Source organism: Erythrolamprus reginae, chromosome 4 (genome assembly GCF_031021105.1).
Source record: "Erythrolamprus reginae isolate rEryReg1 chromosome 4, rEryReg1.hap1, whole genome shotgun sequence".
NCBI lineage: Eukaryota > Metazoa > Chordata > Lepidosauria > Squamata > Dipsadidae > Erythrolamprus > Erythrolamprus reginae.
In genome coordinates this window covers 26,378,932-26,403,316 of record NC_091953.1, presented here as the reverse complement: position 1 = coordinate 26,403,316, position 24,385 = coordinate 26,378,932, and the positions used below count along the sequence as shown (strand labels likewise).

Genomic DNA, 24,385 nt, shown 5'->3' with positions numbered 1-24,385 from the left:
ATAAATAGCAGCGTGTGGGTTTGGCCGTTGTGAAAGAGTATCTGATCGCAATTCGTCAGGAATCCTGGGTTGCTGGTTTCTGGACTTTGCTTGTTGATTTTTCACGCCTTTGAAAACAAAGCAGAGCAATGTGTGTGTGTGTGTGTGTCTCACTTCGTTGGAAGAAGAAGGGGTGTGAAGCTTCTTCACAGCTGCTAGCTAAGTACTTATTGACTGCTTAAGGTTAATTGTACAGACTACCCAGTTGTTTTGGGACGAGTGCTCTTTCCAATACAAAAAGAGTGCTTAGTTTATTTTGAATTTTGGGATAAAGAACATTGTTTTGAATTTTCAAACGTGTGTGTGTCTGAAATTTGTACCCTTGAATTTTCGGGAGGCTCCTACCAGAGAGCCCGGCAGAACAGGTGCCAATTCATTTGTGCATGCACGAGTGCCCATACCCATAATTCAATGGCTGGGGAGGGTGAAAACAGCTTCCCCCACCCCCCAAAGGCCCTCTGGAATCCAGAAACAGCCTATTTCCCAACTTCTGGTGGGCCCAGTAGGCTTGTGTTTTGCCCTCCCCAGGTTCCAAAGGCTTCCCTGGAGCCGGGCGAGGGTAAAACCACCCTCCATCCCCCCGGAGGCTCTCTGGAAGCCAAAAACGCCCTCCCAGAGCCTCTGCGTGAGCCAAAAATCAGCTGGCTGTCACACACATGCATGTTGGAGCTGAGTTGTAGGTTACCATCACTGTACTGGAGAATTTCTGCAAAATATTACGATATAAAAGTTATCGCACCAGTCATCTCCACCCAGATCTGAATAAAACCACACATACGTTCACCTGTGGAATCCAGTAATTTGAAAATTAGGATTCCTGCAAACACATGTAACATGCAGCCAAGACAGAACTTGGCACTAGCAATTCTATATTAGTTGCTAATCAACATGTTGTTACTGGAAACAATTTTTAGCCAGGCAAATAAAATGTGAGTGAAGTTATAAAAAAATGCAAAAGACACTGATTGGGAATGGTGAGAGCATCTGCAAGGATTGAATTGGGCAAGATAGTTCCGATAGATAAGTAACAACATACAGTGGTATCTCTATCTGAGAACGCCTCTACTTACAAAATTTTCTAGATAAGAACCGAGTGTTCAAGATTTTTTTGCCTCTTCTCAAGAACCATTTTCCACTTACAAACCCGAGCCTCCAAAACTGTAACCGGAAAAGGCAGGGAGAAGCCTCTGTGAGGCCTCTCTAAGAATCTCTTGGGAGGAAACAGGGCCGGAAAAGGAAGGGAGAAGCCTCCGTGGGGCCTCTCTAAGAATCTCTTGGGAGGAAACAGGGCCGGAAAAGGCAGGGAGAAGCCTCCATGGGGCCTCTCTAAGAATCTCTTGGGAGGAAACAGGGCCGGAAAAGGCAGGGAGAAGCCTCCGTGGGGCCTCTCTAGGAATCTCTTGGGAGGAAACAGGGCTGGAAAAGGCAGGGAGAAGCCTCCATGGGGCCTCTCTAGGAATCTCTTGGGAGGAAACAGGGCTGGAAAAGGAAGGGAGAAGCCTCCGTGGGGCCTCTCTAAGAATCTCTTGGGAGGAAACAGGGCCGGAAAAGACAGGGAGAAGCCTCCGTGGGGCCTCTCTAGGAATCAATTAGGAGGAAACAGGGCCAGAAAAGGCAGGGAGAATCCTCCATGGGGCCTCTCTAGGAATCTCCTGGGAGGAAACAGGGCTGGAAAAGGCAGGGAGAAGCCTCCATGGGGCCTCTCTAGGAATCTCCTGGGAGGAAACAGGGCCTCCACTCTCCCTGTGGTTTTCCCAATTGCACGCATTACATTGATTCCTATGAGAAAAATAGCTTCTTCTTACAAACTTTTCTACTTAAGAACCTGGCCACGGAACGAATCAAGTTCGTAAGTAGCGGTACCAAGGTACTAATCTGTGCTTTTTAACCACTCTTCAAGTTTTTCGTAAACAATCAGAAATAGCAGCAACTGAGACCTCACCAGCCTTTCCAGCTCCAGGATCCTCTTTTCTTGTTGATGAATGAGTACATTCTTCATCTCCATAATCTGCTTTAGGCTCTTCATATCTTCTTCTAAATGCTGATACGGAGCCAAGGCAACCTAAAAGAATGAAGAAAAGTAATATGAGAAGCAGCACTATTGGATCACTCAGGACAGAGGTTCTTTTGCTCAGTAGTATAAAAATAATACACAGCGAACTAGTACGAATCAGTCCCGATTTAATTAAATTGGCGATTTGAATACAAATGGGTTAAAGTATAATGCAAAATGCTGTTTGGTTCAGCCGAACTAATAGAAGCTTCTCCCAGGTTTAATCAGGAAAAAATAATCATTCAGAAGCTATGAAGGGAAGTTTCGTATTGTTCGCACCTGTGTCACATTTTGACAAGATGGAATGAAAACAGCAGGGAGGGTAGACTTATTTGTAGACATTAATTCAGCATCATAACTTTCTGCAATATTTTCCCTATTAAGGTGGAATTGGGCAACGAGGAAAAGACAATCCAGCAATCTTCAATTTGTCTAGCAAAAAAATTAAATATAATGAAGTTTGTTGAACCGATACCAAAAAAACCAGTCCAATTTCAATTTCAAAATACAGTAGTACCTCTACATACGAGCTGCTCCACATGCGAGTATTTCAAGATACGAGCCACGAGGGGAGAGAAATTTCTGTTCCAGTCCCGAGCTCAAATTCAGGATACGAACCAAGCGTCCACTAGGTGGCGCAAGAATCCTTGCTTTTGGTTATCTCGGAGGGGAAAAACAAAGTCTAAAGTTATTTGTTCCAGATACGAGTTGCTCGATATACAAGCTCCCTTCTGGAACGAATTATGCTCGTATCTAGGGGTACTACTGTATTGAAAAACTGTTTAAAAACGAAGTCCGTGTTTTTCAATTTGCCTCTCAAGTGGTCTAGGTTTGGCATGATAATTAAGAATGCCCACGAATGTGTCTCTGGACCCTCTCTGCATAGGCGTAACCAGATCTGCTGCTTTTTTATTACTGGGATATGTGGGTTGCTGTTAATAATAATTAATAATAATAATTTATTAGATTTGTATGCCGCCCTTCTCCGAAGACTTGGGGTGGCTCACAACAATAATAAACAGTGCACAAATCCAATATTTAAAAAACAGTTTAAAAACCCTTATAGCAAAATAATCACACAATCCATTCAAACCATACACAAACCAAGATAGTTGGGGGATATGTCAGCTTCCCAATGCCTGGCTACAAAGATGAGCTTTCAATAACTTATGAAAGGCGAGGAGGGTGGACCCCCCCACGCAGAAAGCAAAGCCGGCTGCCCAGGAAAGCGGAACGCTTTTTAAACGCACACTTTTCAAATGCGCCGCTTTCCTTCATCGGCCAGCAAAGCCAGCTGCCCGGGAAAATGGCGCGCTTTTTAAACGTGCACTTTTCAAATGCGCTGCTTTCCTGCACCGGTCAGCAAAGCTGGCTGCCCGGGAAAGCGGTGCGCTTTATAAAGGCGCACTTTTCAAACACGCCGCTTTCCTGCACTGGCCAGCAAAGCCAGCTGCTCAGGAAAGCGGCACATTTGAAAAGTGCGCCATTAAAAAGCATGCCGCTTTCCCGGGCAGCTGGCTTTGCTAGCCGGCGCAGGAAAGTGGCATGTTTGAAAGCACTCTCTGCTCTCTCTCCGCTCTCTTTCTCTCTCTGTTGCCGGTGTGGTGTACGAGATAACTGAGATATTCTTTCCCCCTAGGCCTCTACAATTTATGCATGGTATGTCTGTATGTATGTCTGGATTTATAATAAGGGTTTTTTAGTTGTTTTAGTATTGGATTGCTACATGCTGTTTTTATCACTGTTGTTAGCCACCCCAAGTCCACGGAGAGGGGCGGCATACAAATCCAATAAATAAATAAATAAATAAATAAATAGAGAAAGAGAGAGAGAAAGAGAAAGAGAGAGAAAGAAAGCAAGAGAGAGAGAAAGTGAGAAAGAAAACAAGACAGAGAAAGAGAGAGAAAGAAAGCAAGAGAGAGAGAGAAAAGGAGAGGAAGAGAGAGACAGAAGAAAGAGAAAGAGAGAACAAGAGAGAGAGAGAGAGAGAAAGCAAGAGACAGAGGGCAAGAGACAGAGCAAGAGGGAAAGAGTGAGAAAAAGAGAGAAAGAGGGGGGAGAGAGAAAGAGAGATAGAAAGAGACAAATAAAGAGAGAGAAAGAGAGTGAATGAGAGAGAAAGAGATAGCAAGAGAGAAATAAAGAGATAGAAAGAGAGTGAATGAGAGAGAGAGATAGCAAAAGAGAAAGAGATAGAAAGAGAATGAATGAGAGAGAAAGAAAATAAGAGAGAGAAAAAAGGAGAGGAAGGGAGAGGGAGAGAGAAAGAGAGAGAAAGAAATGAGAGAAAAAAGGGGAGAAAAAAGAGAAATGAGATTTGTTTGTTTGTTTGTTTGTTCATTCATTCATTCATTCATTCATTCATTCATTCATTCATTCATTCATTCTGTGCTGCCCAGTCCCGAAGGGACTGCCGCTCAGACACTATACTTTTCTGCCCACACCGAAAAAAAATTAGAGGGAACATTGGTTGGCAGGCTTGGCTTTATCCATAACTTCAGTGGGGTGCCAGTTAGCTAGAAGACATTTGTAAAGCCAATAATAATAATAATAATAATAATAATAATAATAATAATAATAATAATAATAATAATATATTATTATTAATTTATAATTTATTAGACTTGTATGCCGCCCCTCTCTGAAGATTCGAAGCAAAACAATTGCTGAAATTTCTCCCTCACGCACTCCCCTCATGAGATTTTGTTTCCTGTGCATGTGCAGAAACAAAGTTTCACTCAGATGTGCAAGTCTGCACACTGGAGATGCAAAGCTGCGCACACAGCACACCGGTAGTGTATATGCTATGACTAAAGGCATTTTGAAGAAGAAAACAGCATTTCCTGATTTCGAGATGTGCTGCCTAAGTGATCTAGTGTAATTTAGGTTGCAAGGAAGATGCTTAAAAACATCCTGAGTCGTTACGGCAGAGTATTCAAAGCTTCTTCAAAAGAGAGATGTGTGTAACACAACTAACATTGAGGCTAGGCTTCAACCAGTAGGCCTTTTAGTGTGGATCTGTATTTCTCTCGTAATGTCATTGAACAAGAAGAAGAGAACCCCCCTTTTGTATTTTTCAGGTAGACCGAATAATGCACAAACACATATTGAGTACCTGTAGTTGTTCTTCGGTGTTCTTCTTCAGTGCCTCTTCAAATCGCTTCGCCTTGTCCTTTAGAGACTGGCTTTGAAAAGTGAGCGTGTCTACCTGGTCCTGTGAATGATATTTTTATTTATTTATTTATTTTATTTTATTTGTCAAGTACATATTTGTAATATATACTGCTCCAAAAAGTAAAGGTAACACGCAAAGAACACATCCTACATCTGAATGAATGAAACATTCTCATTGAATACTTTGTTCTGTACAAAGTTGAATGTGCACAACAGCATGTGAAGTTGATTGTCAATCAGTGTTGATGTTGGACAGTTTGATTTCAAAGAAGTTTGATTTACTTGGAGTTATATTGTGTTGTTCAAGTGTTCCCTTTATTTTTTTTGAGCAGTGTACATAGATATAACATTGTTCATATACATAAGATTGGTACTGATAAGAGGGAACATACCTCCCAGAGACCAATAAGATCGCACAGGATTGGCCTTCTCCAAGTGCCGTCAACTAAGCAATGCAGATTGGCGGGATCGCAGGGGAAGGCCTTCTCTGTGGCTGCCCCGGCTCTATGGACCCACCTTCCCCCAATGTCCATACTGCTCCCACCCTACTGGTCTTCCGAAAGGCTGTGAAGACCTGCAGGCCTGGGGGCCGTAAATACAGTGATACCTCTACTTACGAACTTAATTCGTTCCATGACCAGGTAGAAAAGTTTGTAAGAAGCAGCAATTTTTCCCATAGGAATCAATGTAAAAGCAAATAATGTGTGTGATTGGGGAAACCACAAAGAGGGTGGAGGCCCTGTTTCCTCTCAGGAGATTCCTAGAGGGGTCCCATGGAGGCTTCTCCCCACCTTTTCTGGCCCTATTTCCTCCCAGGAGATTCCTAGAGAGGCCCCACGGAGGCTTCTCCCCGCCTTTTCTGGCCCTGTTTCCTCCCAGGAGATTCCTAGAGAGGCCCCACGGAGGCTTCTCCCCGCCTTCTCTGGACCTATTTCCTCCCAGGAGATTCCTAGAGAGGCCCCACGGAGGCTTCTCCCCGCCTTCTCTGGACCTATTTCCTCCCAGGAGATTCCTAGAGAGGCCCCATGGAGGCTTCTCCCCGCCTTTTCCAGACCTCTTTCCTCCCAGGAGATTCCTAGAGAGGCCCCACGGAGGCTTTTCCCTGCCTTTTCCAGTTACAGTTTCTGAGGATTGGGTTTGTAAGTGGAAAATGGTTCTTGAGAAGAGGCAAAAAAATCTTGAACACCCGGTTCTTATCTAGAAAAGTTCATAAGTAGAGGCGTTCTTAGGTACCACTATATTTACATCTATCACAGCCGAGCTGTTTTGATTGGTATGCATGTTGCTTTGATTGCATTGCTTCGCTGTGTGGGTTTTATAATGGGTTTTTTAAAATTGTTTTAGTATTTAATATTTGACTTCTTTTAATTGAGTCCCATATGATTGGGTGGCATAGAAGTCAAATCAATCAATCAAACAAACAAACAAACAAACAAACCATTGCGCAGGCCACTTCTAAATGATAATCTAATTAACTTCTGGGCAAACGTTTTAGATCGTTCTTCTGACACCCCCCCCCCAAAAAAAAGTAAAGTAATTGTTTTAAGTAAAGCCCAAGATTGGTAGCATAGAGCCTCGAGGCAAATCTGTCAGACATGAGCTGCTAATTAATGTTGAGAAAGCGCCCTACTGGCTCCAGCAATTAATAGGAAAGGAGAAAGAGTAGAAAGGGAGGATCTTCTGCCCTGGGGCCGTGAGCCTGAACTTTATGGCCATTTTCCCTCACTGTTTTGCTTACATAAAATATCCCCTTCTTAACTGAAAGGAGAGGAGGTGGCTGACATAGAGGGACACCCGGAGAAGGATGTGACTGAGGCATAGAAATAGTACTTCTTACTCCTCTGGTATACACTTTTGCCAGACCCATCCTCGAATGCAGGTCATCTGTTTGGAACCCATATCGCATCTCAGGCATTAACACCCTTGAAAATGTCCAAAGATACTTCACCAGAAGAGCCCTTCACTCCTCCACTCGAAACAGAATACCCTACGAGACTAGACTTTCAATCCTGGGCCTAGAAAACTTAGAACTAAGACGCCTTAAACAAGATCTAAGTATTGCCCACAAGATCATATGCTGCAACGTCCTACCTGTCGGCGACTACTTCAGCTTCAACCACAACAACACAAGAGCACACAACAGATTTAAACTTAATATTAACCACTCCAAACTTGACTGTAAAAAATATGACTTCAGTAACCGAGTTGTCGAAGCGTGGAACTCATTACCGGACTTCATAGTGTCATCCCCAAACCCCAAACACTTTACACTTGGATTATCCACGGTTGACCTATCCAGATTCCTAAGAGGTCAGTAAGGGGCGAGTACAAGTACACTAGAGTGCCTTCCGTCCCCTGTCCTATTGCTCTCCTATATCTCCTATACATTTCTTCTATTCCTATATCTCTTCTTCTATTCCTTCATTGATATGTTCTATTACTATACCTTCTTTTCTATTACAGTATTTATTAGGTATATTTTACTATGAGTATCTCCTCTATAACCATCATCATGTATTTTACTATGTGTATAGAGATATATACCCACTAAAACCCTCATTGTGTATTAGACAAAATAAATAAATAAAATAAAATAAATAAATATAACTCTTCTTGTGGCCTGCATGATCAAGTTCCGTGTTAGAAGGTATGGGACATGGACAATGTTGGGCCACTGGTCTTATCTCCTACCAATGCGCCCTCTGAGGCTGTCCCGGTTATGTGCGTGCCCAACAGGCACATCGGCATGAGATTTGGCTTTTGCGCATGCGCAGGAAGTGGAATTTCACATGAAGATGCACGTTCAAGTGAGATTTTGCCAATTTTTGCCAATATTTTTGCTTCTGCGCATGCGCAGAAGCAAAAAATTGGCAAAAATTGGCAAAATCTCGCTCACATGAGTTTCCTTACACATGATTTTGCACGCAGAGAAGCTAAATCTTGCATGGGAATGCGCAGGGGTGCATCGGGGGCAGGGGTGGGCTACTGCCCAGATAGGGGGAGGGGAATGCAGTGGGATAGCGAAAATGGAGCTCCATCCCAGAGTATCCAATTTGCACTGAAAGATGTCAACAGCAGTGAGTGCAGGAAAGCCCCCAGCTTGCCGCCCCATTGCCCCTGCGGGTTCCAAGGGTAAGTAAAACCAGGAATGGAGGAGGGAGGGGAAGGAAGGAAGGGAGCGTCTCCACTTTGCGGAAATTTGACTTTTGCGGACGGTCTTGGAACGTATCCCCCGCGAAAGTCAAGGGAACACTGTAGAAGCTATTTTTCTCATAGGAATCAATGTAAAAGCAAATAATGGGTGCAAACCCATTAGGAAAGAAATAATAGCCTGGAATTTGGGTGGGAGGAGGAGGAGGAGGAAGAGGAGGAAGAGGAGGAGGAGGACAGTCGCTGCTAAAAGAAGAATGTGAGATGAGAGGATTAAAAAAAAATCCAAATTTTTAAGGCTTTAAAAAAAGAGGGACTCTAAGGCGGCAGAGGAGCATGCGCCTCCCATACACTTGGCGCGAGGCTGCCTCCCATATTCTGCTCCAGAGAGAGAAACCCAGGGGGAATGGCAGGAAACTGGCCGGGTCTTGGTGCTGCACTCAAATTTCCTGGGAAATTTTTCCGGGCTCGGGTTCTTAAGTAGAAAATGAACGCCCGGTTCTTATCTAGAAAAGTTCTTAAGTAGAGGTACCACTGTACTTGAAAATACTGTTTTAATTAGTAGTGATAGCCATGACTCTGTTCCTAACTGTGATACAGTAGTGCCAAAATGTGTATTGTGTCCTGATGTTGCAAGCATCTTATTTGTTTTGCAACGGCAAGCCCAAATATGTAAGGTTTCAAAATTGTGTCGCAACATAAGTTTAGTCATTTGTCTTCCTTCTGCCACTTATATTGTGGTATTCATGATGATTTCTGATCTGGCTTTAACGCAGCCCTTTTGAAATCTGACTTTGCAATCCATTGAACAAAGGTAATGTACAGTGTTCCCTCAATTTTCGCGGGGGATGCGTTCCGAGACCGCCCGCGAAAGTTGAATTTCCGTGAAGTAGAGATGCGGAAGTAAATATACTATTTTTGGCTATGAACAGTATCACAAGCCTTCCCTTAACACTTTTTTTTTTAAAAAAATAAATTTTTATTGATTTTATAGGTTTACAAAAAACAAACATATAACAGTGCACAGTGCATGTGCCCATCACCAAACAACACACACACACCGTCACCCCCATCACCCTTATAGAAGGATTCAAAGAATTTTAAGTTATTTATCTATCTATTAATCCTTGGCTCTATCTGGAATGATTTTTACTAAAAGAGTGATTGTAATTTATTTTTCGTATTTACATCACAGATTCTACTTAACATATTTTTACCTTGTTCCATCGCACCATCAGCTTCTCTAGTTTATTCTCATCAAAATTATTTAATCTTATTTCCATAATTTCAAAATGTATGTGATCCACCATGTACCAGTACCAATTCTGTAGTGTCCATTTTGTAGAGTCTTTCCATCCTAATACTATCACCGCTTGAGCACTTTCCAATGCTACAGTTTTAATTTCTTTAGATTCTCCTAGTTCCCTATATTTAATTAAGATTGCTGTTTCTTTTGTAATTATCCAGTTGATGTTTAACATTTTATTAATTTCATTCTGGACTACCTTCCAGAATTTCTGTATTTCTGCACATTCCCAGATCATATGCATAAAAATTCCTTTTTTCTGGCACCCATGCCAACATTTACCCTTCTCTTTCCCCTGGAAGTGTGCAATTTGTACAGGTGTATAGTACCACTTATGTAAGATTTTTCTTCTCATCTCTTTAACTCTCGTATTTTTAATCTTGTATATATTTTCTATTATTTCTTCCATTTCTCTTTCGTCTATTTGTAAGTCATCCTGCCAAGATCTTGTTAAACTTTTAACTACTTCTTCTTCCCTCTGCAATAGCATTCTATATATATTACTAGCTTGTGCTTTACTTTCATTTATCTTTACACTTATTATTTTTTCCAAGCTATTTTCTTCTCGTAAGAAGGCTTCTTTATTCTCACTTTTATTTAAATATGTACATATTGCATTAATCTGCAACCATTTCTGTTTACCGATCCACCATTCCAATCTAGTTCTACTAACTCTTCCATCTTTCTCATATAACTGTTCAATTCTCATTACCCCTTTACTATTTAATATTTTAATAATTCTAGTTAAATTAGCATCGTCCCCTATATTCAATACATGTAACGTTGATAGCTTGGATATCTTTATTCCACTTATCCTCTGCCATTTAAGCCATATTTCTAAACATGCTTTAAAAGGATCACTTAGGGTACTGGTTTCAATTCTACTCCAATTTTTAAATAATAATTCTTTGTTATTTATATTATTAATTTCTCTTTCTAATTCTACCCATTTCTTTCCCCCCCCATAACTGTAGCTCGATTAACCTTTCGATTTGAAATGCATTTCTATATAATACTAGGCATGGGCTTCCCCAACCTCCCTCTTTTTCTTGTGCCAATGCTTCCTTTATTCTGGATTTTTTCTCTCCTTCAATCCAAAAGTTTAGTCTATTATCCCATTCTCTTAATTTTGCCTCAGGAAAACTTCCCTTAACACTTTAAACCCCTAAATTACAATTTCCCATTCCCTTAGCAACCATTTAGATTATTACTCACCATGTTTATTTATTAAAGTTTATTTTTAAAAATATTTATTAAAGGCAGATAAAAGTTTGGCGATGACATATGACGTCATTGGGCGAGAAAAACTGTGGTATAGGAAAAAAACCCACAAAGTATTTTTTAATTAATATTTTTGAAAAACCGTGGTATAGACTTTTCATGAAGTTCGAACCCGCGAAAATCGAGGGAACACTGTATATGTAAGGTTTCAAAATTGTGGACGTTGTGAACTCCAACACTCTGGACATTTTAAAGAGAAGATTGAACTGCCACTTGACTGGTGTACTATAGGGTTCCTGCTTGGGCAGGGGTTGAACTCGATGGCCTTCATGGTCCCTTTCAACTCTAACAATCAATCAATCAATCAATCAATAATTGATCAATTACATATACAGTAATCCCTCGCTACTCCGTGGTTCATCGGGTTTTTTCAAAGGGAAAAGAACGCCGGGGCAAGGATGGTTTGTGTGTGTGTGTGTGTGTGTGTGTGACTACAGCGGCGGCTTCCTTCATCCCGCGCGGTAGCTGAGAGGAGCCGGCCTCTCTCAGCAGTCAGCAGCGGTGGGTTGTTAACAATACAGGAAGGGTTTTAAAAGTCCAAATACTTGTTAAATACATACAAAAATAGCATTCCTCTACTTCGTGGAAATTCATTTTTCGCGTGTGGTCTTGGAACGCATCCCCCGCGAAAAATGAGGGATCATTGTATGTCTTTGGTATATGTCAGTGATGGCGAACCTTTTTTTTTTTTGGTTCACGTGTCAAAAGGGGTGTGTGTGGGTGTGGTAGCATGTATGCACATGTCCACACTCTTTCCCACCCCCCAGGCCTCCACACAACCCCCTACACTGCCCCCTTGCACATGCGCACAGGTCTTTCTGAAGTTTGGTAGACAGTGGTGCCTCTACTTAAGAACTTAATTCGTTCCATGACCAGGTTCTTAAGTAGAAAAGTTTGTAAGTGGAAGCAAGTTTTCCCATAGCAATCAATGTAAAAGTAAATAATGCGTGCAAACTCATTAGGAAAGAAATAAAAGCTCGGAATTTGGGTGGGAGTAGGAAGAAGAAGAAAGGGAGGAGGACAGTCGCTGCCCAGAGCGAAGGGAGCGTTTCTTTTCTCTGGGCACTGGCAGAGGTTTATTCCCTCTCCAAGCGCCCAGAGAAAGGAAAATGCTTCGTTCGCTCTGGACTGCCAAAGCCTACTTAAATGCCACCGAAAGGCTCCTCTGGCAGCCCAGAAAAGCCCAAGATGGCCAGGATTAAAGGGAATGGCAGGAAACTGGCCGGACCTTTGTGCCGCTCTCAAATTTCCTGGAAATTTTTTCCAAGCTCAGGTTCTTAAGTAGAAAATGGTTCTTAAGAAGAGACAAAAAAATCTTGAACACCCGGTTCTTATCTAGAAAAGTTCTTAAGTAGAGGCGTTCTTAAGTAGAGGTACCACTGTATTTGCTTGCAAGGGAGCTACTCCAGCCCTCTGCTCATTTTGTCAACCCTTTTCCAACCCCGTGATATCCTTTTTCAGTCCTAATAACAAAAACGGTACACAGTACTCCAAGGACATTTCCTCACTAGTAATTTATAGGGTCTTCTGGCATCAGCCAGCCAGGGCTGTGGTGAGATAAAGCCTGCCTTTGTTTTATTATCCTGGTGATAGCTGGAAGTCACTATAAATCATTACTGAGCAAACGGATCAAGTGTGGATTTATCACAGAATGGTATAAGGGCAGTATTATATTAGCAGTTCCTTTTTCAATTTCATTTTTATTGCCTCCAAGCATGAAATTGGCCTGTTTCACAAAGGCACTGACATTTTCATCAAGCTGTGCATTAGGGCTCCAAGCCAGTCATCGCCAGCTCGGGTATCATGAATGTATAGACTAAGCACTCTTAACAGGTCCTGTCAAAGTCACAGAGCTGAAAATGACTTCACAGGTCATGTAATCCTACCTCTTCTTCCACCAAAGCGCTCTGGACAGATGGTTACCTAACCTCTTCTTCGAATATCTACATACCATTTTCGTGGTTGATCTGAATCCCCTCTCTGTAATTTCAAGTGGTTAATTCTGGTCCTACCTTACAGAATGACAAGACCTGTTCTTCCTTTGCAATGATAACTCTTTAGAGATCCAAAGTCTTTACTCCTTTAGGTTTAACATTCCAGGTTCCTTTAATTATACTGCATAGAAACATAGAAACATAGAACTCTGACGGCAGAAAAAGACCTCATGGTCCATCTAGTCTGCCCTTATACTATTTCCTGTATTTTATCTTAGGATGGATATATGTTTATCCCAGGCATGTTTAAATTCAGTTACTGTGGATTTATCTACCACGAGTTTGGCTTTGTGATTTTGATTGCTTATTTAGTATCCTATGACTATCACTAAGTGTTGCATCTTATGATTCATGATTAATGTATTTATGATGACTATGATCATGATGTATCACTTATATCTTTTATGTACACTGAGCAGAAATTCCATTATGTCCAATCACATTTGGCCATTAACGAATTCAATTCGGTTCTTGTCTTGTCTTCTTTTTCTCCTTTCTTTTCAGCATATTCCTCACATGCTGCCTTTAAACTTCATGTTGTTTGATTATGAGTATCATCTGTGTGCAATCTTACACTCTATAGGGAAATAGTAGACAAGTACAGCTGTGGGAAGCGAAACCAGGAGGCATCATAATAGAAACAAACCGCTCCTTAGAGTCAGTGTTGGGCTCCTACGGGAATGGTCAGGAACACAGTTGTTATTATTATTATTATTATTATTATTATTATTATTATTATTATTATTAATTAGATTTGTATGCCACCCCTCTCCGGAGACTCGGAGCGGCTCACAACAACAAAACAGTACAAATCCAATGGTTAAAACAATTTTAAACCCTTAATATAAAAAAACAATCACACATCTCATACAAACCATACGTAAGGCGGAAACGGCCCAGGGGAATCAATTTACCCATTCCTGTTGACAGAGGTGGGTTTTAAGGGGTTTGCGAAAGGGAAGGAGGGTGGGGGCAATCCTAATCCCTGGGGGGAGTTGATTCCAGAGGGTCGGGGCCGCTACAGAGAAGGCTCTTCTCCTGGGACCCGCCAGACGACATTGTTTTGTCGATGGGACCCAGAGAAGGCCAACTCTGTGGGACCTAACGGTTGCTGGGATTCATGTTCCAGTAGCAAAATTTGGAGCTCCACCCCAAAGCCCCCAATATGCACTGAAAGATGTTGAAACAAAATGCAAAAGCCACGGCCCCAGTGTGGTAGCCCACCTCAAGATACTTTAGAGGCTGTTTCATGCTGCTGAAAGAATTTTGCTCTTCCTGGAGACCCACATATTATAACAAGCAACAATTTCAACCAGCATATGAATAAAATACTAACCTGAAGTGACAAGCGCAACTTTTCAAAATTTTCTTCTAGTTCTCTTTTTTCTTGCTCGTGAGCAGACTTCATTTCTAGGGGGGATTAAAAAAAAACATGCATATTTCATGAGTGTGTCCAATGTTTGCATTTTAATATGATTTCAATGATAACTGCAATTTTTAATTTTTTAAAAAAATTGGAAACATTGAATGAATAGTTTTTTGACTCAGTTACTGTGACCTTGTGAATTTAGAAGTTTCCTATTGTAAACTTACCTGACAACCTATGTAGTGTGGAAAGAAAGTAAGACGCCCCCCCCTCTTAAATATTGATGACATTTTGTTGACCCTCAGTAATTTGTGGTTTAATAAGCCATGTGTTAAATTTTAATAGCCCGACTAATTGCTATAAGTTTGTGACTTCATAAATAATAAAAACCTGTTTCAATGCCAAATTCACTCACAAGGGGGCAGTCTTACTGCATAAATCTCATATGATTCGAGAGGAGCAACCTCTCTGTGTTAATTCTTACAATTATTTAAGAAAAGCACAATAGTTTATACAAGGAGTGGAATTTTATTTATTAATGAATGGTGAGAAATGACGTTCATGACAGAGATGTAAAATACATTTAATATAGACCATAATAGTTTGAAATATATAAATAATTTAATATAGACATAATTTAATATACAATAATTTAATATACAATTATGAATGGTATGTCTGTATGTATGTTTGTTTAGAAAATGGGTTTTTTAAAATATTTTTAAACTGTAATTTAGATTTGTTGTAAATTGTTTCACTTTGTTGTGAGCCGCCCCGAGTCTGCGGAGAGGGGCGGCATACAAATCTAAATAATAAACAATAAGTAAATAATAAATTAGAAAATGGCATAACTGAGAAGCACTATTGTTATTTAATGATCGGGATTTTATTCTTTATGAAAGTCATTAATGCTTTGAATAATATTCTAACTTATGAATTGTTGCTAAATGTTTACTTCTGAAGGAGTGCCTCTCTTGGATAGACAAAGCTTCTCCAATTTTAGTGGGCCATTTGCAATGCCTTTAACTTTATCCTGCCCAACTTTGATAGATTATAAGCCCCCAGGGAGAAGCTGTTGCTAGGGAAACTATGTCATAATAAAACTGCTAGTCAAAAAGATATTGGAGCAATTTTTATGATTCCCGTAGCAAGTTCTGCTGAGACAATAACTTAGTACAGTGATACTTCGTCTTACAAACCCCTCGTCATACAAACTTTTCGAGATACAAACCTGGGGTTTAAGATTTTTTTGCCTCTTCTTCCAAACTATTTTCACCTTACAAACCCAAACCGCCGCCATTGGGATGCCCCGCCTCTGGACTTCTTTGCCAGCAAAGCACCCATTTTTGCGCTGCTGGGATTCCCCTGAGGCTTCTCTCCATGGGAAACACCACCTCCGGACTTCGTTTTTGTGATGCTGCAGGGGAATCCCAGCAGCGCAAAAATGGGTGCTTCGCTGGCAACGGAAGTCCGGAGGTGCGGTTTCCCAGTGAGGGGAGCCTCAGCGAAATCGCAGCATCACAAAAACATGGAAGTCCGGAGGTAGGTTTTCACGGACTTCCATGTTTTTGCGATGCTGCAATTTCGCTGAGGCTCCTCTCACTGGGAAACCCCACCTCCGGACTTCCGTTGCCAGCGAAGCGCCCGTTTTTGCGCTGCTGGGATTCCCCTGCAGCATCACAAAAACACTGAAATCCAGAGGTGGGGTTTCCCATGGAGGGGAGCCTCAGAGGAATCCCAGCAGCGCAAAAATGGGTGCTTCGCTGGCAAAAGGGGTGAGTTTTGGGCTTGCACGCATTAATTGCTTTTCCATTGATTCCTATGGGAAACATTGTTTTGTCTTACAAACTTTTCACCTTACAAACCTCGTCCTGGAACCAATTAAGTTTGTAAGATGAGGTATCACTGTACTAATATGTGCAAAAATGGAATTTGACAGTGAGTTGTTTAATATGGATTTCTGATGGTAGGAAGAGACAATTTAGAACTCTTCATAGATTTTGGAGGAATAAAACTCTATCAGCATGATCAATAATCAAGAGTTTTGGGAATTATAGACAAAATATTTACAGGGACAAGGTGAGAAAGGAATGTAATATAATGATGCTTCTAATAAAAATAAATTTCTTTTTACAATAATATATTTTTGAATAAATGCTGTGTAAAAATAAAGATAAGAGACATGATAGAGGTACAAATAAAAATGCTTGTTGGATAATAATCCCAAAAGTTGATATAGAATCTCAGAATCCCAGAAAGACTGCACACTTCATTTCAAAGTCCATCTCAAAAAGGACTGAATACATAGATTACATTGGGATTAACTATAGAAGTGACCATTTATTTATAGTCATTTGTTTATGATACAATCAATTGACTACCGTATTTTCCGGCGTATAAGACGACTGGGCGTATAAGACGACCCCCTAACTTTTCCAGTTAAAATATAGAATTTGAGATATACTCGCCGTATAAGACTACCCCTCTTCTGACTGTCAAAAACTGAGTCTAGGTCTATGATGTACTGTACTTGCATTGAGAAAAAAATCATTTCTGAACATGATAACACAATATTTTAATTACTAATGATGAAGATCTTATTGTTAAAATTATGAATGAATTATTTAGAGAGAGAGAGCCAAGTGGGAGCACTCTTCTGTCTATCTCTCCATATGTCTCTGTCTATCTGTCTTGTCTGCCTCTCATATTTCTCCTCACCACAATTAAGTTTATTATTATAACTCATCATAATTTGTCAACACAAAAAGGTGAACCTGGCTATTATTCTTTCTCCTACCATCTATTCTGCAGGTATCTTTCAGTCTAACATGCAGCATGCTGACACCTATGTGAGAATCTATTATGGAATGAGAATCTGTATGTGATTTCATGATATGGCAATCCAAACAGCCCATCCATTTTTTCCTCTTTCCGCACTTTCTGTCTTTATCCTCTTGCAATGTCACTTAAACAGATTTTAACTTGTCGGGTTTAATTAGTGACCCTGCCAATTTTCAGTACTGTGCAGTGTGCTATGATACAGAGCAGGGTGAATAATATGACCTCAGCTTTTAAAGTTATTTTAAAATGTTGCCTAAGAAATATGGAAAGATGATTCTTTTTGGAGGAAAAGTACATTTTCAATGGTTAAACATAAGAACAAATACAAACAGGCAGAAATAAATGCATCCAGTTTAACATTCAATTTTGCAACCACTAATAATGTTGGTCAAGTAGGTACAAAAATACCTGGGGAAATGATCAAAGTCTGGGAAATGGGTCCCTTGTCAGTTAAAAGGAGTGCTGATTTACCACCTGCTAGAGCAGTGATTTTCAACCTTTTTTGAGCCGCGGCACATTTTTTACATTTACAAAATCCTGGGGCACACCACCAACCAAAATTACACAAATCTAATAAATACATACATACATACATACATACATACATACATACACACACACACACACACACACACACACACACACACACACACACACACACACAAATAACCCCCTCATATATACAATCCCATGTAACATCCCCTTATAAATACAGTCAATCATCAATCATCCCTCCTCAAATTTATACCACTGTCTCATTTCTGGGTTCTTCTCCTGTCTTTTCCCCTTTTTTCTCTCATGTTTCTCATTTCTCTCTCTTCCTCCCTTTTTCCCTCATTCCTTCTCCCTCTCACTTCTCCTCTTTTTCCATCCCTGTCTCTCTCCCCCCCTTACGTGTGTGTGTGTGTGTGTGTGTGTATATACACACTCGAATCATTTTCAAAACCAGTTGAGGGCTGGTTTTTTTTTCTTTTTTATTCTTTTCAAACACAGGTGTGGGCTGGGGGGGGTGTTTCTTATTATTTGGGTGCTTTTTACCATATGCTTCAAGAATCACCTCTCTCCCTCTCTCTTGTTCTCTCTTATTTTCTTTCTGAGGCTCCTCCCACAACGGTGGCTACAGCGGCGCTGGCGATCCGGCCGCTAGCCGCTCCGAGCGCTGTGGGAACGCCCACCCCTCTCACAGTCCGGTCCCGAGCTGACAGTAAAGGGGCTGCTTCCCATCCTCCTTCTCAGAAGGTTTCCTTCTGAGCAAGCTGGCAGGAGGATGGGAAGAAGCCCCCACACCGCTCGGAGCGGCTAGCGGCCGCATCGCCAGTGCCGTTGCAGCCACCGCTAATGTAAAGGGGCTGCTTCCCGGCGGCAGGAACTGCGGGGAGTAGCCGGCGTAACGAGCCCTTGCCGCAGCTATCCGCCGCTTCTTTCTTCTCCGCCTCGCCTCCGCTACTCCCGCCACCGCCCTTGCTCTCCCCGCCGGGCAAGAGGCAAAGGCGGCGGCGGGAGTAGCGGAGGCAAGGCGGAGAAGAAAGAAGCGGCGGATAGCTGCGGCAAGGGCTCGTTACGCCGGCTACCCCCCGCAGTTCCTGCCGCCGGGAGTGGCGCTCCACCCCAGCAAAGCCGGCGGCGGGAGCGGCGGCGTCCAGCCCTCTAGCCGGCGCCTCGCCAGCTATCCGCCAGATTCGAGTGCCGCCGCCTCAGGCGGCAGCGACAGCAGCAACAGCAGCGCTTCGATGAAGCCGGCGAGGGAGCTCCGGAATCGGTTGGCGCTCGCCCGACGCCTTGTTTTTTTATTTCCCCCTTTGGTTTCTCTTCACAGGCGGGAGTTTGGGAGGCAAGGGAGCGCTCGAGGAGACAGCATCTTGCGGCATCACCTCCCGTCGGGTTTACGACGAAGGGACGCTCAGCAACTTCTTTTTCCTTTCGGCGCCATAGCCACCCGCAGTCCCCGGAGCCGGCGGGTTGAGGCAAAGGGCTGCGTTTCCCTTCCCTCCCTCCCTCCTGCCCCCGTCCTGAATGGAAGCCCCGCTCGGCCAAGCAGCCCGGGATCTCCGCCACTTGCAAACCGGGCGGGCGGAGCGGACCCACGCTCACTTTCGGCTCCGGGTATTGCGGATGGCTATGGCACCGAAAGGAAAAAGAAGTTGCTGAGCGATGCCGCAAGACGCTGTCTCCTCGAGCGCTCCCTTGCCTCCCAAACTCCCGCCTGTGAAGAGAAACCAAAGGGGGAAATAAAAAAACAAGGCGTCGGGCGAGCGCCAACCGATTCCGGAGCTCCCTCGCCGGCTTCATCAACGTGCTGCTGTTGCTGCCGCCTGAGGCGGCGGCACTCGAATCTGGCGTGGTGGAAAATCTTTGCCTGCCTCCAGATTTTCCACCACGCCAGATTCGAGTGCCGCCGCCTCAGGCGGCAGCGACAGCAGCAACAGCAGCGCTTTTTCCTTTCGGCACCATAGCCACCCGCAGTCCCCGGAGCCGAAAGTGAGCACGGGTCCGCTCCCCCCCCCTCAATCCCGCTCCCGGCCTCCTCCCGCCCGCAGCTGTGGAATGGGCGCAGTATCCGGCCTATAAGACGACCCCCCACTTTGGAAAAGATTTTCAGGGGTTAAAAAGTCATCTTATACGCCGGAAAATACGGTAAATTATAAAGTCTTCTTCATTCCTTTAGTACACAACCTTCTATAGAAGTGAGATTTTATGTATTTACTTATACTGTATACTGCTCAAAAATATAAAGGGAACACTCAGATAACATATTCTAGACCTCAATGCATAGTTCCCTCTAAGCTGAGCAGTGAGCAATCGCTCACTTAAAAATCATCATCAACTCAGAGTTTTCCAAACCTGCTCAGAAGCCGAGAGGGAAAGAGTGAGAGGGAAGGAGAGAGAGAGGAAGAGAGAGAAACAGATAGAAAAAAGAGAGGAAGGAAAAGAGAAAGAAAAAGAATGGGAGTAAGGAAGAGAGAAAGAAAATCAAAATCTAGTTTGAAACTAGCTCAACTATTTAAGTGGCATTTTGATATTGATAGAGTTGCCCTATTATGAGCTCACTGTTATAGACACACAGTACAGTATTTTATTTTGAAATTCTCTGAGGCAAAACAGGGTGGTTCTTTTGTTTGTTTGTTTGTTTGTTTGTTTATTTATTTAATATTTCTGTGCCACCCAGTCCCGAAGGGACTGCCGCTCAGGCACTATACTTTTCTGCCCCCCCCCCCAAAAAAAAAAATTAGAGGGAACACTGCCTCAATGAATGAAATATTCTCATTGAATACTTTGTTCTGTACAAAGCTGAAAGTGCACAACAGCATGTGAAATTGATGGTCAATCAGTGTTACTTCCTAAGTGGACAGTTTGATTTCACAGAAGTTTGGTTTACTTGGAGTTATATTGTATTGTTTAAATGTTTCCTTTATTTTTTTGAGCAGTGTATCTTGCATTTATTATTTTTACAAGCAACTCGAAGCAACAAACATACGCAATACCCTTTCCTCCTCCTATTTTCCCCACAATAACTATGTGAGCTGCAAAAGAAGGACTGGTCCAAAGTCATTGGCTTTCATGACTAAGGTGGGACTTGAACTCACAATCTCCAGCTTTCTAGCTTGGTACCTTAACCATTAGATCAACAGGGCCCAATTTTAATCTGCCACTTGAGAATTTGTATAATAATGTATCATTTCCTGGACTTTTCTGAGGAAGGCATTCCGCAAACTCAAACTGATCTAAAAGAGTAGAATAAGTGCTTGTTGGGATTGCAGAATTACCTTGAATTTTGTGCTCGTATTCTTCCTGAAGTTCTGCAATGGCAATTGCATGACTATTTTCCATCTCTAAAACTGCCATTTCCTGAGTTGCTGCAATGTCATCTACCTGTTACAAAAAAGCAAAAAGCAAGTAGAAGTAGAAGTAAATTAGCTAATGTGGCTTTAATGTGATAAACCAGGTATGGTGGCTTTAAAGAAGAACTTTAAAGAAGAACTACAAGGTCTTATGAAAACGAGAGATTGCACTTGATAGGTCTAATTCAGAAGAGTTTTTACATCTGAAACACATTTTTTTTCAGCAAATTCCCCCTAATAGTGAGAAAAGTAATTGCTCGAGGAGCCAAAATGGATTTTCCCCATTGCCTGATTTTCTCATTGTTTCTCTCTCTGAAGAAAGAGAGAAGCGAAGTGTTTTAGAAAGTTTTTTATATCCCCAACTAGGGGATAAAAAACAAGCATGTGGGCTCAAGAACAGCAAACTAATGTGCTGAAGTTGACCAGTCTAAAGACTAGCCAGATGAATACCTGCTAGGCAGATTATTTTTTTCTTATTTTCCTCCCCACAACAACTTAAACTCTGGTGCATCTTATATTCTGAAAAATACAGTGTATATACACACACACACATTACCAGACTCCATAGTGTCATCCCCAAACCCCCAACACTTTACCCTTAGATTATCTAAGGTTGACCTATCCAGATTCCTAAGAGGTCAGTAAGGGGTGAGTACAAGTGCACTAGAGTGCCTTCCGTCCCCTGTTCTATTGCTCTCTTATATCTCCTATTCCTTTCTTCTATTCCTATATCTCTTCTTCTATTCTTTCATTGATATGTTCTATTACTATACCTTCTTTTCTATCATTTCTTAGATATATTTTACTATGAGTATCTCCTCTATAACCTTCATCATGTATTTTACTATGTGTATATAGATATATACCCACTAAAATCTTCATTGTGTATTGGACAAAATAAATAAATAAATAAATAAATAAATAAAAATAAATAAACTTGGTCAATCCCCAAACCAATCCTACAACCCCCAAAGGCTCTGCTACCATCCAGTTTAAAACAGTAAACTCCCATCATCCACAACCTACTAAAATCCTACACCCAACAGTACCAATTTCAAACATCTATATGGACTTGGCACTATTATGAAAAAAAGAAGTGTTTTAGCTGCAATGGACAGAAAATAAAGTTTGCCTGTCACCTCTGTAGTACCTCTTAGTATCATCAACTAACCCTCCCAAATTTACTCTTAGACTATCCACTGTTGAACTCAACCGATTCCTAAGAGGTCAGTAAGATGTGTGCATAAATGCACCAGCGTGCCTTCCGTCCCCTGTCCTTATGTTTCTCTCTTAATAGTATCATGTACCTCTGCCTAAGAACACCTCTACTTACGAACATTTCTAGATAAGAACCAGGTGTTCAAGATTTTTTTGCCTCTTCTCAAGAACCATTTTCCACTTACAAACCTGAGCCTTCGAAACGGTAACTGGAAAAGGCAGGAAAAATCTCGATGGGGCCCCTCTGGGAATCTCCCGGGAAGAAACAGGGCCAGAAAAGGCGGGGAGAAGCCTCTATGAGGCCCCTCTAGGAATCTCCTGGGGGGAAACATGGCCTCCACGCCCCCATGGTTTCCCCAATTGCTCACGTTATTTGCTTTTACATTGATTCCTATGGGAAAAATTGCTTATCCTTACCAACTTTTCTACTTAAGAACCTGGTCACGGAATGAATTAAGTTCATAAGTAGAGGTACCACTGTATATTGTTTCTCTCTTATTAGTATCAGGTACATTGCTATAAAATAAACAAACAAACAAACTAAATAAACAAACTAACTAAAAATAAAAGAAAATAAAAATACTCACATATGAGCTTACAGAGAGCGAACTTGACCCACCTGTTCCTGATGCTGACTCTTCATCCTCTCAAGCTTGACCTGATGGTTCTCACGCAAACGTTCTAGTTCAGCACTATACTGTAGCTGCAAACGTTCTTCCAGTGCCAGGAGCTCCTCCTGTTGCTGCCAGGTGAGTTTCTGCACAGTCCCTTCAAACTTCTTTTCCATCTCCTCCTTCTCTTTTTGTAGTGTCTCGTATTTCCCTGTGTTGAGGACTGAAGACAGTAGAACCACATGTTAACCCTGCTGTTCTGTTTAAGAAAAGTAACAAATCTTCTGTTCCCGGGTCACCCTGACCCGGACCGAAAACTCTTCATTTGCAGTGCTTATGTTTGGTCAATTTGAATACTTTTTTCACTTGGAAAGTAGTCTGAACATTTCTGCACACAATGATATGAAAATTGAACTGAAGAAATTAATCCTTATTGGTTTATTTTGCACATAAATATGCCTCCCCCCCGTTTTTGTGAATTTTCTTTAGGTTTATTGATAATTATGCCTGCAAAATACATTCTATTTTACTAAAGTTGGTATGGGATTGGTAGCTTGAACATTTCTGAACATAATGATATGAAAATTGAACTGGAAAAAGTGATGCATATTGGTTTATTTTGTTGATGAAATGCACGCCCCCCCCCCGTTTTTTTAAAATAGTCTTCACTTTATGGATAGTTTTGCTAGAAAAATACATTCTATTTTACTAAAGTTGGTGTGGGATTGGTAGCTTGAACATTTCTGAACATAATGATATGAAAATTGAACTGGAAAAATTGATGCATATTGGTTTATTTTGCACATAAAGTATGCCTCAATTATTTCAATTTATATAAAAATTATGCTGTTAATTTCAAACTTACATACTTTTTTTTAGTAAAATGGATTTGTTTCATAAAATTAGTTCTCTGGCTACAATGTGGTTGATTTTCAAAAGGATATTCCAAATATTTCTAGACAAATATGTATAAACAGTGACAATAATGGCACACAGCAAGGCCGAGGGGGGGTGGCCCTTTTGTGGCAAAAATAAACCAATAAGAACCATTTTTTTCAGTTCATTTATATTTTTCTTATATTCAGAAATGTTCAATTTAGTATATCAAACCTTTTGGGGGAAAATTCCTTAGGGATTTGTAGCCTTAAAAAATAGAAATTGACACGAAATTAAAAAAGGATGGGGGGAGGGGCTTTTTGATCAAAATAAAAATATAAGTCTCAATTTTTCCAGTTCAATTTTCATATCATTATGTTCATAAATGTTCAAACTAGTTTTCCAGTTGAAAAAGTTTTCAAAAAGACCAAATTCAAGTACCTAAAAAAAATCATTTTGGTCCGGGTCTATATGACCCGAACAGACTAAACGTGACTTTTTTTTTGCCCAGAAAAATTTTTTTTCCCCCACCTCGACAAATATTTTTTTGATGATCAGCATTGTTAAATTGAGTAAATGAATGCCTAAGATTTTAAAGAATATTTCGGATTTGGAGCATAAAAAAAATAAAAAGTGA

General features: G+C 41.4%; 1 protein-coding gene across 4 annotated transcripts in view; it reads right to left on the bottom strand.

Moving 5' to 3' along the window:
* The window catches only part of MTUS2 (microtubule associated scaffold protein 2), a 375,450-nt gene that overhangs the window by 3,203 nt on the left and 347,862 nt on the right, over positions 1 to 24,385 (bottom strand). For 3 of the 4 annotated variants that reach the window (XM_070749864.1, XM_070749866.1, XM_070749867.1), the window contains 5 exons: positions 22,881 to 23,095; positions 20,969 to 21,074; positions 14,334 to 14,407; positions 5,208 to 5,306; positions 1,982 to 2,101 (listed from right to left, as the gene is read on the bottom strand). In XM_070749864.1, the coding sequence (XP_070605965.1) occupies positions 1,982 to 2,101; positions 5,208 to 5,306; positions 14,334 to 14,407; positions 20,969 to 21,074; positions 22,881 to 23,095 (614 nt within the window). Of the gene's footprint in view, positions 1 to 26; positions 108 to 1,981; positions 2,102 to 5,207; positions 5,307 to 14,333; positions 14,408 to 20,968; positions 21,075 to 22,880; positions 23,096 to 24,385 lie in introns of those variants that run through there. The other variant, XM_070749865.1, reaches the window with a different exon arrangement.